Source organism: Actinia tenebrosa, unplaced genomic scaffold, assembly GCF_029948245.1.
Source record: "Actinia tenebrosa isolate PJP-AT-01 unplaced genomic scaffold, QUT_ActTen_1.0 PGA_scaffold2__45_contigs__length_23673736, whole genome shotgun sequence".
Taxonomy (NCBI): Eukaryota; Metazoa; Cnidaria; class Anthozoa; order Actiniaria; family Actiniidae; genus Actinia; species Actinia tenebrosa.
This window is the reverse complement of record NW_028292579.1, coordinates 9,485,033-9,502,897: the sequence shown is the minus strand read 5'-3', so window position 1 is coordinate 9,502,897 and position 17,865 is coordinate 9,485,033. Positions and strand designations below refer to the sequence as shown.

General features: G+C 37.3%; 1 protein-coding gene across 1 annotated transcript; it reads left to right on the top strand.

Moving 5' to 3' along the window:
- Positions 1 to 87: 87 nt before the first annotated feature.
- On the top strand, positions 88 to 17,750 carry LOC116308466 (xaa-Arg dipeptidase). The gene is made up of 3 exons (XM_089034385.1): positions 88 to 1,174; positions 4,351 to 4,833; positions 15,213 to 17,750. The coding sequence occupies exons 1-3, from the start codon at positions 778 to 780 to the stop codon at positions 15,596 to 15,598; spliced, it is 1,266 nt and encodes a 421-aa protein (XP_088890511.1). The 5' UTR covers positions 88 to 777; the 3' UTR covers positions 15,599 to 17,750.
- The last annotated feature ends 115 nt before the right edge of the window (positions 17,751 to 17,865 follow it).

The window sequence follows — 17,865 nt, the reverse complement described above, 5'->3', positions numbered from 1 at the left end:
CTCGTGGTCAATGGTAACTTATGTTAAGGGGCTATCAAAAAAATGAGGTTGTTTTGCAGGTATTCTGAGGAAGGGCAAGCGCAAAAAAGTATTAGGTTTGTTAAGGAATGGGGGAGGGGGGATATAACTCAGTGTGCAACCACACGACTCAAAATCTCTTGTGACATGAATCACGACGAAACAGCCACCTCGGTTGGTTGATCTAACGAGAGAAGCTATAATGAGGGATGCTTTGTCATCGTCAACCAAGATGATGGTTATGACGTATACATAACTTGTACATACTCTATATGCAGAGGGGGAAGTCTCCGGGCACGTGACAACAGACAAGAAAATAATTCATAATGGAAAGAATGCGTAAATGGTAGATTGATATCAAACAATCTCTTTTGCCATTTTTATTGGACATGAGTACTTTGATCAATACTATTTCATCTCGTGGGGTTCATGAGTTAATTTCACTAGTGAAGATAGACCGAGCAAATGGGGAAAAAAAACGAAAACATACAACGAAAGATAAAGATACAAAACGGAAAGAAGCATGAAGGACTCCAGTAAAAGAAAGTAATAAGATATAAGAACATGCGTAATAGGTAAATTACGAGCCTTTGTATGATAATAAGATATAGGAGAGCTTTATAAACCATTCTGTTTCCAGCTCAGGGCCCTCTTTAGAGCATTTAAAACTTATAAAATGGAAGCTTATAAATATTTTTTTAAAAGAAAATAAAACTCTTGATTCTAAAAAACCTTTTTCCACGAAACGGGAAAAAAAACATGCTTGTCTCCAGTCCCAACCTAATAAATATAACACAGGGAGCCATTATTTTGAAATCATCTTTCAAAATGGCGGATGCATCGAGGTTAAAGAAAATTGCTTGCGAAGCCATAGATAATCACGCTCAAGCCCTCCGACAAATAAACAGGAAAATATGGGAAAAACCTGAACTAAGTTTTAAAGAATCATTTGCCCACGACGTTCTAACGGGTTTTCTAGAGAGCGAAGGATTCCAAGTGACACGTAAATGGACATTAGAGACGGCATTTGGTGGTCAAAGTGGCGGGGACAGTGGTCCTTGTATTGGTGTGATCTCTGAATACGATGCTCTACCAGAAGTAGGACATGCTTGTGGACATAACCTGATAGCTGAGTCTGGAATAGCTGCTGCTATAGGTAATTAACAGTACACTACATATTAAGAATACCCGACCAAAATTATGATACGCTTACATTAATCGCCTATTGTTCTTCCATTGTTATGGCGGCGTTTTCAGAAGACTTGCTTAACTCTAAAACAAGTGCATAGCCGGGTATTCTGAAGTTGTTCCCAAGCTTTAAAGCGGTGGGGCTTTATGAAGCATTTTCAAAGAGCAATGACAATACAGTTTGTCAAATGCTCTTAAAATTTGTACTCCTATGGACAAAGAAGAAGATGGGCTAAATCCTTTAAGGTGACTGCCTACTTTTGGAAATTGATTTAAGCTTTTTTTAAAACTTCGATTTTCCGAATTGAAATTTAATGCTGATTCCAAATCTGGAAAGAAAAATAGGGTGTCCCGAGCTCGTTTTCGAGATAATCAGCATTTAATGGAAGCCTACGCACGAGCTTTTGGAGTAAAAATTGCGCCTCCGGAAGTGATTAGAAAAAAATTAAGATGAATAAGATAATAGTTATTTACAGACTATATGATTGCATGAATGAAGGCTAGTCAATCATTCTACAATAATACATGGATATTTTCGACAAAAAGACAGAGAGATACATTGATTTGTCATATTTTGTAGTTTCGGTGCTCTTAAAAAATCTCATAAAGTCGAACAAAAATCCCTACAAAAATCTATTTTTTCACGTGTTCCTGATTTAAACTTTTCCTAAAATGTTGATATAACCTAGATTTTTAGGAATTTTTTCGAATGAGCTATCAAAAAATATAGAGTCCCGTGCAAAATGTGAGGGTTTTGCCCTGTTGAAGCTCAAAACGCGTATGGTTCTTCAATAAAATCTTGTAGATTTTTCAGCGGTTTTTGAGCGCGCGCTCATCGTGGGCTCAATTCGAACGTTCAAAAGTAGGCAGCCACCTTAATACCATTCCTGCGCCCTCCACAGCTCGGGGGTGGGGGGGGGGGGGGGGTACTCCGCCAGAATCCGGGTAGGGACGTTCCCCTGGGATTCTTAAAGGGGTACCCTGTTTATGACAAAAAAACTCAAATTTGTAGACCCTGTTTATGACAAAAGATATAATTTATTGCATTGAGTTCCTGTTTCAATTATCATGTCATCTCGCGTATCGTTTTTTACGACCATAATAATAGTTTCGGTCAATACGAAAGTAGAAACCCTGAATATGACAAGAAACTCAGGAAGAACTTGGAACTTGAGTGAAATTGCATACCCTGTTTATGACAAGAAGCTTGAAAAACCATACCTTGTTCAGCGGATCATCCCCGTATAGTCAGATAGTCCATATATGGGAGAACCACCCCTCCCCCCCCCCCTTGGGCTTTACAGGTTCTGTTTTAGGCACATTCGAGATTTTAAGATTCTAGCATGATACCAAAGGCTCTTCAGAATAAATTGTTCAAAATTCCAAAAAGATTAGTTGATAATAGTGCAGATAGATACAATTATGTAACATTATAGAGAACTGTGAACTGACTGGCATTTCTACCCAAACTTGAATTTCTTATCATTGCTGCTATCGTATCTAGGATTCAAGAAGATGCGCCTTTTTCTATACTGGGTCACGAAATAGAGAAGATGAACCTTTTTGCTATACTAATCAGCTATTTAGGGGCTGAAAAAGGGGAAGGGGGGGGCATGCACACCCTAGGACTCCCCTTTAGATATACCCCTGTCTATATTACATTATTTTATTCCTACCAATAGATGTATTTGGGGATTAAAAACAAAACAAAAAAAACAAACAAAAACAAAAGAAAGTTAAAATATTCACACCTGAAAGAATCAACTCCAAAGAGTGGCATCAGGTGGTCTGAAATGTAAGTTACACTAAACAACAAAGCTAGATTTTTTGTAATTTTTCCTGTTGGCAAATCAAATCCAGGAACTTGCAACTTCCAGTAGCATTAGCTTTTCAAAGGCTTTGGGATAAGAGCAGGGTCATAGCCAGGATTTTCCAAAGAGGGGGGGAGGGGGGCTCTAATTTGAAAAACCACCATTTTGCTTGGTCCCCTGAAATGCTGGACAAAAGAAAAAGACAAAAGAGCTGTTTAAATTTAATTTATGTTTTAATTTTGCAAAACTTAGAAAAAATTTAAATAATCATATAATTCTAAAAAGCTGCCATTTTGTTGCCAAAAAGAGGGGCATGGCCTCCACAGTCCCCCTGCCTACACCCTTGAAGAAAATACTCAAATTTCCATTTACCAAATGGAAAAAAAAAAATCAAAGAAGACTTGGAGCAAGCCTATTTATCAGCATAAATAGAATCTTTTTTCTGTAATCAGGTAACACACAGCTATATTTGACTAATTTTAAAACAGTCTATTATTCATTTGTTCATTAAATATTCTTTATTGTTCATTTTCAGAATTTTACCGTGTATCTCCCTGTAGATATGCAGCAAACACATGGTGGGGGAGGGGGTGGGAGAGGGACTGAGGGGGTGGGGGAGGTACTGAAGGGTGTTAGGCTCCCCATGTTTTGCTAATATACTCAAAACTATAATATTTAGCAATTATTCGCCGAAGCCAAAGTGAATATCGGGCAATATTTACTGAGATGCAACTCAATATTCCAAGATTCAGAGGTGAATATTGTACAATATTCACCTCCAATTAACCAATGAACACGCGCGTTCTTAGGAAGTACACAAGTTGGTATATGCTAAAATATAATATACTCAAAACTGTTAGGCCTCCGCCTGCCACTTTTAGTCTTATACTTACCTCAAACACATGAAAAAATGACTTCTGGGTCTGAAACAAAAAGTACTTCTATAAATAGTTTTCTTACTTTTTCTTCAAGACAAGATTTGTTGTCCAAAATTGTTTAAGGTGGAGGTTAAATCATTGAAAACGTTTTTGTCTAAATCTGGACCTGAAAATATGTAACAACTTAACAGCTGTCAGGCCATGGAGCACCCTTAAAAAGTGGGGGAGGTGCTAAGATTGGAAAATATATGAGACTAGTAAATGTAAGAGCCATCCACTCTCCACTGCCTCTGGCTCTATACAGTCCTGAAGGCCCAGGGTAAGATTAGCTATTCGCTAAACCTGGTGTATTTTAAAAATACTTTTTAAACCTTCTTAAATAAAGTTATTATTATTAGTCCTTGATATGCCACTCCTTGATATCAATCATTCATTTCCATGTCATTCTTTACAAGGTATCAAAGCAGCCCTAGCGGCAACAGATAACAAACTTGGAAGAGTTCGTGTGTTAGGGACCCCGGCTGAAGAAGGAGGTGGTGGAAAGGTGTTGATGATCAAGAATGGGTGCTTCAAAGATGTGGATTTCTGCATGATGGTCCATCCTTGTCCCACAGACTCTACAGTGCCAAGTGTTCTTGCTCGTGAAACAGCCTTTGTAACCTACAAGGGGTATGCAGCTCATGCAGCAGCATTTCCCTGGGAAGGCATTAATGCATTAGATGCTGCTGTTATGGCATACAATAGTGTGAGTGCCATGAGGCAACAGATGAAACCAACCTGGCGAGTACATGGTGTGATTTGTGAGGGTGGAGTCAAACCCAATATCATCCCAGATAAAACTCGCCTAGAGTTTTTCTTCAGAGCTCCAACAGATGGAGAAATTGATGAACTCAAGCAGAAGTTGGCTGGTTGCTTCGAGGGAGCTGCTAAAGCTACAGGTTAGTGAGAGATCATTCAGATTGGGAATCAAGGGTGGTGTAGGGGTAGCGCACTCACGTCTCACCTCTGGTGTCCCAGGTTCGATTCCTGGCCTCAGCATCACATGTGAGTATTGTTTGTTAGGTCCCTCCCATGATATGAGGGATTTTCCCCAGGTTTCCTCCCTCTGCAAAATCCAACACCCTTAATTCCGAATTGATATTGCGCTGACCGTGCTCACTCCAAAATTTGATAAAGTTTTATAACTTATGGTTGAACTTTATAAGATTTATTATCGAACATTGGAGGTACCAGGTTTGTTGGCCTTACTTTCCTAACTCAATTTCAAATCCAGGAGCTACTAAATTTTCACATTTCAGCCATATATGACTGCAAATTTAGATGAGAGAACGACTAAAACAAAGTCAACATCGAGAAAAATCGTAAAAGAATTTCTACTAATATAATATGGGTCTTACCCTCCGCAAAAAGGCGGGGAAATTTGACTTCCGGTTACTTCATTTCGCAAAAGAGCGGGAAACACTTGACTTCCGGCCAGTTTGTACTCGCGTTTTCTCTGCAAAAGAGTGGGAAACACTTGACTTCTGGTCGATTGTTCCCGCGTCCACCGTCGGGAAACGAAAAACGGAAAACAGGGGGACATGGCTTAATTCGCGTGTACGTCTTCAAAAGTAAAGTACTTTTCTGTGACATTTTTGCTGATGCCATAAACCAATCGTTCGAGAGTCGTTGTCTTTTCCCCAACTACGATAGTATATAGGAAAATTTCAACTGAACAAGAAGGCAAATCAAATATCAATTAACTTTTAAACCCTCTAGCAAAGGCTTGCTAGTAAGTTTTGTTCTCACTAGCAACAATTTCTAAGTCACTAGCAATCGATCGTGGCGAATAACAAGCTTCACTTGATGCAGGTTCTTAACTTTTCAGTCCTTCAATTTCTGGACTGTGGTCATACTCACAAAACTAATACACCTATCAGCGGCTTTCCCGTGGGGTCGACCCCCGGGCTGACCAGGGAGATGGGCGAGAGAATATAGGAGGATTAGATCCAGTTACTCTTCCTGGGGTTGGGAAAATTTGTGACATTGGTTTCGTAGTTAAAAACTGAGGTGGGGGATTGTAATGAAATAATTTTCATTGCGGAGGTTACCAGGGGGATTGATTTTCCTCTCTAGTTATATATCAGAAATAGCTCCTGATTTTGAGACCACGTACATTTTTGGTCGGGCTGGGTTACCTGTGTTGTTCGCCAATACCCAGATGCCACTCTGCTCGTCAAGATTGCTGAGGAGGCGAGAATTTCACTGTGAAGTACATGTTTTTTGACATTCTTTGTTGTTTCATAGATACGAATTCGAAGGCAACTTGATTTTTAAATGTGATTTCTTCAATTCATGAGAGTTTATTTTCAATCTTTCAATGAAAAGTACCTGAAATATCGGGCATGGTTACGTGTTGAGTTCAGTTTTCAAAATACAATAATAATAATTTCAACCAAAATGAGGGAGATCGTAGATTACTGAATGCCTCGACCAGGGGACATTGAAAAGAACACTTCCCTACCCCTAGGGAAAATGATCAATATTCTTTATGATTTTTTACGATCTCCCTGGTCAGCCCGGGGGTCGACCACACGGGGAAGCCGCTGATAGGAAGTAGTGGTTAATTCAGGACGCAAATAATCAAAGACATACAAAACTTAGCCGGTACCATCAAAGCAGGTGAAATTAAAAGGTTCAGTCAGGAAATTATCTGCGCATGCTCGAGTAATTGTCTGGCTCTTTTTACTTTGGGCGTGAAAGGTAACATTGTATCAAGTCTTTCTATTGAGATTTGATTATGTAAAATTTCGTAAGATATTACAAATTATCAAGCTTTATTTTTAAACTTTCTTGTTCATAATCCATTTAGTTTATATTTAAATTTAGCAAATTAGGAAATCTTAACAAACAAAAACTTACTCCCTTTTTAAGTTTTACGTTTTTAATTAATGATAAAGAATTAGAAATCTCAAGCATAGAAGAACTCATAGCATATATTTTGAATAACAGGGGCTGCGCAGGACAATATTTTGAAATGTGAAGTGAATTTTATCCAAATAACTTAAAAAATCTTTAGACGTGATAAATATATAAAAATACTTTTTACATTAATTTTGCCCAGTTTCTTCTTAAAGTTCAACTGTTGCCTCAATTTACATTTTCCTTCAAACTGATCATTTTTACAAACAAACTGATCATTTTTACAAATTTTTCAACACTTTCTTTTCTAATATTTTTTTCACGTGTTTTCTTTATTTTCATCGTTTCTTATAACTAATCATTTCTATCTCTTTCCATGAGATCACATCGTAAGTCAAATGTCGTCATTTTTATACCATTGATTTTAGCTTCAATTTGGTATTTTTCGATTTCTTCACAAACAGCTAGTCTTCTGGAGGGACGCTTTCTGAGATACTCGTGAAACAGAATGTCCTCTTCAAGACTTGAATACGTTGAATCAGTAGAATGCTTTTTCTCTGTGACATTTCTGCTTGCAATGCCTTCAACAAACCCCAAAGAATCGTTGTCTGTTCCCTGGACAACGATGAAATTGACTTTGCGATAAGGACGACACATTCTTACAGCAGTGTGTTGTAGTTCATTGGGGGAGTGAACTTCATTTGGTATGTCATCTATCTCCATTTCTTCATCATTATCATCTTCTTCTTCTCCCTCCTCGACGCTTTCTCCTTGTTCTTCTTGTTTCTCATGATAAAAACAGTCTACATTTTCTGAGGTAAATACTTCTCCTTGTTTAACCTCAAATGAAAAATCCTGTCGCGTTGGTGGGACAACCGGTGGGGCTTGGTATGAAAAAAACGGAGTATCAACCCTGCCTGCAACCACCTCTGTCGCATTCTGGTCATTGTGTTTGGTGTCATCAATATTATTTCTTTTTGTTCTTCTAAATGCTTGGCTGCGTGTCAGCTTGAGTTTTGATGTTTTGGAGGCGTTCAAGTCAGTCTTTTCTTCCTTAGGCAGTATTTCTTCAGCAGTTGACAATCCCTTAGTGGCTTTTCTCATTGTCATTTGCTGCTCATCTCGAATTGTTTTAGATGGCAACTGACTCAACGGCTTTGAAAAGTCCTTAGTCGAACAGTCGAAAGAAGGATCATCTTTGATAAAAATGTTTCTAGTCAACTCGTCATATTTTGGTTTAGTGGGTGACGAACTATTTGTTAAAGAGGAGAACGATTCGAGACTTAGTTTCTTGTGCAATTGCTGACGAGTTGAGTTCTCCATGACTTTAATCCCCTTATAACGATCCTGATACTGCTGTAAGACTAACCTAAAAGTGACCGGTTTTGAAAGGGAGCCTGCTTTTAAAGATCAAAAATGACGTTACTTGTGACGTGGCGATGTTAATAATAACTCATTAACCGTAGAGACTTTTCTTAACGGACCGTAAACAAGAATTTGTTTTCTCCTTTTTTCCCCTGTTTTCCCCTGTATTTTTCTGTCAGTTTGTGTCGTTTTTCGATAACAAAATTAATGTTCCATCTCTTTTTTGAAGAACTACAAGGTAGACAGATTTGGATTTTTGTTTTGCTTTTGTTTTTGTTTTTGTTTTCCATTTTTTTATTTTGTTTTGTTGCCTGTTATTTTGTGCTTTTTTGTTTTGTTGTTATTTTTGTTTTTGATTCAATTTTTGTAGTAGTATCACAGAATAGCACTCTTGAACTTGAACTGTATTTTTTTAAATATATACCTAGATTTTGATATGAATCGAAAGCTTTAATCTAATTTGTAAATAACAAATAAGCGAGTGTCTAGTGTTAGTCCTGAAATGAAATGACAAGTTGCACAGTAAAGACACTGTGAGGTGGAGCTAAACACACGTTACTTACATGTTATATAAGAGAGTGTGTCGTGTCGCCAGTACTGTTACATAACAATTAGACCATGTGATAGTCTGCTTCTCAAAAAAAAAATCTAAATCCAATTCACAACAAATCACATTTTTGACACCAAATAACAGATGAATTGATGAATTCTGGATTTTAAACTGTTTCTTGTTAACTCCTGAACTACATGATTTGAAAGAGGAAAATGTGAAAATTGGTACAGATTCTATTGTTTAAATACTCAATCGCGATTGGCTAATTTGTATGGAAATTTGTCTGGGTACATAATACACGATACGCTAAAATTTTCGTTTGATTATAAAAACTCCAAGAATTTTAAAGAAAAATTATAAGATCTTAAGCGTTTTTGACCCAAGTCGTCAGAAAATTTGATTTTTCAACTTTCCTTCAAATTTAATTTAAATAATTCGTATTTTTTGTTTCACGGGTTAAATGCCTTCACTCTAAAAAATAGAAACGAATAATAGACAATAATATGAGCTTCATTTGGAGCCGCCTTTTCAACAGATCAATTACACGTGTTTTTAGACGTGAAGATAATTTCGTTATCAGTCTTTATTGCTTACTGCGCATGCTCGACGAAATAATAGACCGACTTCAAAATACTGAAATTCTAACACGATAATTTATTTATTTATTATTATTAATTTATTAATTTATTAAATTGCTATAGCGCTATATACATTAACTCTATAGCGCTTAACAACTAGGAAAAACATAATAATAATAATGATAATAAAAATAGATATATATAAATAAAATTTCAATATGTATATAAAGAAAAAAGAAAAAAAAGCTAAGAGGGTGAAAAATTATAAACTATATTAATAGCATATTATATAAAAAATGCTCAGTCCATTTGTAAAACTTAACATATGCAACAATCACAGTCTTTTCCCTTGGGAAACTGAAATCCTTTCTATTGTGAATCAGACTAGACCAGAATCAATTGTTCATGCCCCCCTGTCATGGCTGCTATCACGTGATGGTGCAAAGCCTGTATTATTGACAAAGGTAGGAACGTCGTATATGGTACATCATTCTATTCTTACCAGTAATGTATTTAATAGTGATCCACGTTTTTGTACATGAAGTACCACTGATTACAACTAGAACCTCGCAATCAAATTTGAATTTTAAGATGAACTTGACCTATTGGGCTCTAGAAAAATCGAAACCGGAAGAACCAGATTCTGGTTGTCTTGCACATGCGCAGTATGACGGACGGAATAAACCCAAAAGGGCCGGCTGTTATGTAAATGAAGAGGTCATAAATGCCGTTGTTCTCATGATCAATAAAATGTGCTTTAAAGACACTACTTCACGTTTCCCATGCCATTCCAGTGAGGATTATGCAATATTTCATCAAAGAACGACCCCTTAGACCAAAGGTTGAGTTTTACTTTACGTTTAGCAATTTGCAAAATATTTGAATTTAAATTTAATTTTTTAGTATGACTTGGTAGCCTCGTCTTTTCACCGTTTTTGAAAATAATGCTTAGCTCTGTTCGAATTTATCTCAGCAATAATTTAGCTTATTTTTGTGTTAAACCGACCAAATGCACGCTTGTTTTTAATGTTCTTATAAAAAATGACGTCATAAATTACGTAGGAGTGATGACATCATTACATATTCGAGAAAGCGATCCATTTCACGAATTAATCTTATGTTTGAACGTAAAACCCAAGAAAAAAGATGAAAAACCAACAGTTTCTGCTGTTTTAATATGTTCGAGGATAGAGTTCCACGAGAGAATTGGGGCGCTGACGAGGAAAAAACACGACCACTATGATGACTTGACAACGAACAACAGTGAGGGACTTGAAGATCTTAGAGACGGGCAATTATAGTAATTATGATAATTGAGGAGGGAGTTGCGTTAATCCCCCAATGTCGAGCAAGCACTTCATCTACAAAAAAATTATCGCTGAACCTCTCATTTCAGTAAAAAAATATCGAGCAAACACAAAAAAAAGATGGCGTGCAGGGTTGTTTTCAAAAAATTGATATCGTGGAACAAAACTTTTGATTCCTGCAACCAGCCCCTCAATAGGCCCTTTGAAGCTCAGCAACCACGTGCTGATTAAATCACTGAGAGCAAATGAATGAACATTTTGATTCCCATGGGTGAAATATACTGGACTGCAAACAAACTTTCTACAACCTGTTTCGAGAGATCGTAGTAAAACTGCATTTCCGTGACACAGCTGGTTACACATCGTTTCATTCAGTTCTTTACAAGTAGCTAAAAAGAATTACCAATTTAAAATAAGAATAAAAAATTTTGCCAACCAGTACAGACACGTGACGGTTAACACTCAAGGCAAACAACTAAGAAAACGAGAAAAACAAAGCAAAACTGAAGACATAAAAAAACGGCAAACAAACAGAAAAATAAGGTTAAGAAAAATCTCTAAGATTAACCAGTCATTATTGTTCTTTAAAAGTGACGTCACTTGTGACGTCACTTGTGAAGTCATTTTTGATCTTTAAAAGCAGGCTCCCATTCAAAATCGGGTCATTTTTAGATTAGTCTTACAGCAGTATCAGGATCGTTATAAGGGGATTAAAGTCATGGAGAACTCAACTCGTCAGCAATTGCACAAGAAACTAAGTCTCGAATCGTTCTCCTCTTTAACAAATAGTTCGTCACCCACTAAACCAAAATATGACGATTTGACTAGAAATTTTTTTATCAAAGATGACGCTTCTTTCGACTGTTCGACTAAGGACTTTTCAAAGCCGTTGAGTCAGTTGCCATCTAAAACACTTCGAGATGAGCAGCAAATGACAATGAGAAAAGCCACTAAGGGATTGTCAACTGCTGAAGAAATACTGCCTAAGGAAGAAAAGACTGACTTGAACGCCTCCAAAACATCAAAACTCAAGCTGACACGCAGCCAAGCATTTAGAAGAACAAAAAGAAATGATATCGGGAAAAAGTCCAAAACTTTGGGAGTTAGTCAAGTTTCGTTGGATGGAAATCACAATGAGTTGCATAACAAGATGTCACTGAAGATACCGATGGAAGAAGACGATGAAGCATCTTCCCCAGAAGAAAAATACGAATCGCATACCCTATCAAACATTGATGACACCAAACACAATGACCAGAATGCGACAGAGGTGGTTGCAGGCAGGGTTGATACTCCGTTTTTTTCATACCAAGCCCCACCGGTTGTCCCACCAACGCGACAGGATTTTTCATTTGAAGCTAAACAAGGAGAAGTATTTACCTCAGAAAATGTAGACTGTTTTTATCATGAGAAACAAGAAGAACAAGAAGAAAGCGACGAGGAGGGAGAAGAAGAAGATGATAATGATGAAGAAATGGAGTTGGAAGACATACCAAATGAAGTTCACTCCCCCAATGAACTACAACACACTGCTGTAAGAATGTGTCGTCCTTATCGCAAAGTCAATTTCATCGTTGTCCAGGGAACAGACAACGATTCTTTGGGGTTTGTTGAAGGCATTGCAAGCAGAAATGTCACAGAGAAAAAGCATTCTACTGATTCAACGTATTCAAGTCTTGAAGAGGACATTCTGTTTCACGAGTATCTCAGAAAGCGTCCCTCCAGAAGACTAGCTGTTTGTGAAGAAATAGGAAAAATACCAAATTGAAGCTAAAATCAATGGTATAAAAATGACGACGTTTGACTTACGATGTGATCTTATGGAAAAAAATAGAAATGATCAGTCGTAAGGAACACTGGAAACTTAAGTAAGACAGTAGAATATATTAAGAAAGCGATAAAAGTTTGTGAAAAAATAAAGCTCACTAATCAATGGCATTTATAGAAAGAAACAGAAATAATCAGTTTGAATGAAGAATATAAAAATAAAGCAACAGAAAAAATATTACAGAAGAAAGTGTTGTAAGGTTGTAAAAAATTGAAGTTAACTTAAAATGAATTTTTTTATTCCAATCTGTCTTTTCTAGGGCACTTGGCCAACTAAAGTTTGTAAGAATAAACTCTATTTTCTATATATATTTTTAACACTGTCTTTAGAATTCCGATTGTAGAAAATAAAAATTCACTTTATTTCAAAATCTGTGCTATAATTTCTCCTATGCTTTAGATTTCTAATTCATTACTGATTCTATCAATGAATTACTGCCCCATCGGATTTGCAAGCCGCATTTTATTAAAGTGCACTATTGTCATTACTGTGCGACTACACCAACCAGCCAATCACGATTGAGTATTCAAACAATAAAATCTATACAAATTTTCAAATTTTCCTCTTTAAAATCGCGTATTTATACGTGTGTGTGGGTATGATGAGGAGTGAACAAGAAACAATTTAAAATCCAAAACTCACTAATTCATCTGTTATGCAGCGTTAAAAATGTAATTTGTGAATTATTTGATTTAAATTTTGTTTGGGTGGGGTTGATGTAGTCGCACTGTAAGTGATTCAATTAACTTAATTCCATAACTACCAGAATGCTTGGAGAAGACTGTTCGTCTTCAGTATTATTAAAAGTCAAAAAAATGGTACCGAAAGCAAATTTGGTTTAAGAGAGAATTATTTTCGTATTCAAGCAGTGAGCGCCAAAAACTATTTTCTTGAAGAAAGGCTGTTGTACAAGGCTAAAATCTTGTTATTCAGAAAGTTTAACTTGTTTGGAAGTGGAGGTGACCGATGAAAGTGGAATCAAAGTGTTAACCCAAAGTAAAAAATTTATTCGAAAATGAGGTTTAGGCCTACATTTGCTTAATATTTCCCATATATTTTCTATACAAAAGCCTGACAAAGCAACATTCTAACGCAAATGCAACAAAACATCTTTGTACAATTGAAAATACCGCTTCAAACAGGCATTTTACCATAGTACATCAGTTTCTAACTGTTTAAAAAGGTTTTGAGTGTTAACCCAAAACGAAAATTGGGATCAAAACTCATACGAAGGTCTAGTTTTTGGCGCTTTTTGCCATTATTGCTCATTATTGAAAAAAATTTCCTCTTAAACTATATTAATGCTCCGTGATTGGCAGGCGGCTAATTATTACTGACGTAACTAACCATGGTGCGGTCGCGTCTTTGTTGTTGTTACCTACAGCCGCCAAGAATGAAACGGCCTTTACGGGAATAAATTCAAATTGGTTATTTCAAACCTTTTGACCTTTTGAGTTAAACAACAATTTAGCAGCAAAGAAATACAGACAAAATAAGTAAGCAAGTATAACGTTTATTTGATTCAAATAATCGAGGGGAAAAACTATAAAAATTCAAGCACTTAAGCTGTCCTTGGCTCCCTGTTGGCTAGTCAGTGGTGATAAAATGATCGATGCCACCAAACCGGCTTATTAAATTGATTTTGCAAGACCGTAAAAATCTTCAAATTCTATTAGTGGACTCTATATTCTTGATATACAAAAGTTTTGACTTTCCTGCAGATTTCCTATTTTATATACGGGCAGTATTCAGGCATTTCCTCCCGGTTTTGGGAGACCGATAGTAACAGGTAATAGCGGCAAAAGTCATCGCATCCTTGTCCTAAGAAATGTCTTAGCGAAAAATATCTTTTCCAACGTGGCATTGACTCATTTACATAAAGTTTACGCTATTTCTTCCACCGCAAAGTCCTAGACACTAGCTAGATTCTAATCCTATCTGTAAGTTAGCCATGCCGTGATTTAGATAACCTACAGTCAACGACATTACAACATAGAGCGTAGAGCGTTTTTTGCGTAGGGGATAAAATGGAGAACCTGGTCAAAAAAAAAACACTCTACTCACATGTTATGCCGAATCTGGAAAAGGAAAGTCCAGATTCGAGGTGCAAATTACCGCTGTGTTCTTTGATTACCAACTCATTTACTCAGGGTTAGCCTCGAATCAGTGTCTAAATATTCACAAATACCAACGGTAAAGTATACTACGCAAAGCTTCAACGATGCAAACACTTTGAAACTCGACGGACCTTGACTTGAACACGTGAATATTCCACACAGAATCGTGGCTAACGTAAAACCCGAGCAACAGAAAACAGGAAACTGGAGTGTTGAACCCAAAGACCCCAAAGTTGATAAACGTGTGCACAACGGTACACTGCCCTTGAGTTGCCCAATGTCCGTGCCATTATGTATTGCGTTCCATCCCCGCCAAAATTGATGGTTTGTATTTGAAGTTCATCACATGAATTTTGCATTCGAGTAATGTTACCATCTTACATTTCATATGCTTCATCAAGGGTTCAACATACGTGTTTTATATTTGTCGTTCAAAGTTTTACATTCTTGATTGTCGCTGATTCATTCTAAAACTCCACGCCACGTATTTGTCCTTCGAGTTTCAGCATTACAAACTCGACGACTTTTACTAGGGACCTTTAGATCCGACGACGAGAACGAGTACGAGTAAGAGTGTTTAACTTTTAAAGAGAGGCACTATCTTTTTGTAGTGATAGTGTAATTATGAACGTAATGGACATAACTAACAAATTCCAATCCCTTTTCAGGTTGCACAGCTGACATCGAGTTCGGTAATTCTCAGTACTACTCAAACTTGGAGTCCAACCCAACGATGGCAAGTTTATATCAAAAGAACGCCGAGACCCTTGGTATCCAGTTCCCCTCACTTGCAGAACAAAAGGCGAAAGTCCTAGGTTCTACAGACATGGGTAACGTGTCGCACGTCATTCCTTCCATACATCCCATATATAGTATCGATAGTATGGCTGTCAATCATTCGTATGCATTCACTGCAGCAGCGGGTACTGATGTTGCACATGACAAGACGCTGATTGCTGCCAAAGCAATGGCTATGACGGCTGTAGATTTATTCTGTAGACAAGACCTCAGGGAACAAGCTAAGCGAGAATTTACCAAGGCACACTCCAAGTAAACTACATGAAAATACTGATGACCATATCGTAATGAACTTGTACTTCTAATTCAAAGATTGTAGCTTTTGCATCAAACTTTTGGCGTCAAACCGTTTTTGCTGCCATTTCAGACCACGTGTCATTCTATAGCCAAGAGAGTCATATGATAAAGACATGGCATAAACAAATGAAAGTAATTGCTGGGATTTCACTTGACGTCATTTCCTGTCTCGTGGGGAATGTTCATCAGATGAATCACAAATTTTCAGTGATCAGTATTTGACCATCGTTTGGAGCAGATATGAGATTCAAAGACTTTTGTCAGCTGATTGAAACCCAGCAATAGAGGCTTTGCACAAACACGTGATGGCATGACAAGAGGCATAACAATAGTGTTTTCCCCTGGGAAACTGAATTCTTTCTCATATAAATCATACTAGACCGGATTCAACTGTTTCTGCCTCAGTGTTATGGCTGCCATCACGTGATGGTGCAAGGCCTCTATAGAGACGTAATGTTTTCCCATTTCAGACCACATGTCATTCCCTAGAGTATCATTTCTTTGTTTAAGGCTTGCGCTCGGTTGCACATGAGAAGACACATGAATATGGATACAGCTCAAATAAAGAATCTTATTCTCAATGGAATGACACGTGGCCTGAAATGGAAAACATTAATCCAAGCTGAAGAGGTCTATACCACCAACATGTTGACGATGACGTAACGCGCAAACAAGGAATAGGGATTTAGGGTCTTTATTTTAAGTCACATCCCTATTCTTGTGTCTTCTTAAGTGTTACAGGTAAACAAAGAAGCAGTTATTCAAGAATGACACGTGGTGTGAAATGAGCAAACTTCAATACCAAGCTAAATGAATCTATTAGCCATTCCAAAGTTGAGGAAAACACTGGGTTGAGATGGCATTGTAATGCATTGTGGGACTCTTTTAGGGACATATTTCCCAAGATGGCGTCAAATTGGTCCCAAAAAACTGTCCCATGATGCACTGCAATTCTAACTCGCCCCAGTCAGCTTTTCCTCAACCTCGGAATGGCTAATAAGATTCATTCCTTAGTTTATGAGATTCATCTTTTTTAAATTTCAAACTTCGAAGATCCATTTAATATTTCAATACGGATGACAAAAACCCGTAATGTGATTGGTCAGTTTTTCAGACACCAGTTAAACGTTCCCACCTGTGTGCAATTTCAGCACGTTTTCTAAGAGCAAAAGATTTGAATGCTGGTTTTCTCCGACTATTTTTAAAACTTGAGCGTGAATATATATTTTTGTGTGATCAACAGATGATATGAAATAACTATTCGTAGAAACTATTTTTGAATTTTGAAATTTTGTACTTAGTCCATTCACGAAATTTAATGAATTTCTAGGTCATCTTGAAATTTCTTAAATCAACATCAATAGAATGAAAATTTTTAAGGGCCAGGGTAAATCAAACGCTGCCGAGGGCCGACTAACCTCTCCCTTAGGCTTCGGCCGAGCCTTCTGATCAGTCTGTAAATTCACCCCGGGATAGCGGTGTTGGGGTCGAAATCTCCAGCATAGCCTTGAATGCTTCGCTCTGCCATACAAAGCTTCAACTCTGGATGTCTGGAAACTATGGATCTAAATATTCTCAATAAACTTAGACCTGTTAAAATCAAATGTTACAAGAAGGTAGAAACCTGTTATTCAATTTTAAAACCAATTAGAGGTAACTCAAGCAAAAATCTTTTTTTCTTCTAAATTTAATGTGAAATATTAACTTAACTTCACGCCATTTTAATAGTACATCATTACAGTCAACTCTCGCCTTGTGGACACCCTTGCTATTACGGACAGGAAAAAAAAACCCGACAAAAATAATGACGAAAAAATGTCCGTAAATCATTTTCGCTATCGCGGACGTTCGCTATTACGGACATGAAGTGATGGTACCGAGGGTGTCCGATGTAACGGGAGTTGACTGTATTCACCATTTTCCATGCATCGGTTCACTAGTCAAACACAAAGCATTCAGTCGAGGTTGCAAGGTTCAAATTTGAATAATCCTTTGAAAGCACCTTGGCGCCTCGCTTGAGCACTTTGTGTTTGACCTGTGAACCAATGGACCTTTATCACATGGTGGCCATGTTTATTCTCATGAGAATAAAAACCTTTGTTTCACCCGTATCAATTTATTCTCAAGGGCTTGAATTTGAGGCTACGCGTGGTGGAATCTATTGTTCAATCCAACATGGCTGCCGCGTGAAAAAGGCCCATGTATGGAAAATGCTGAATATCAGTT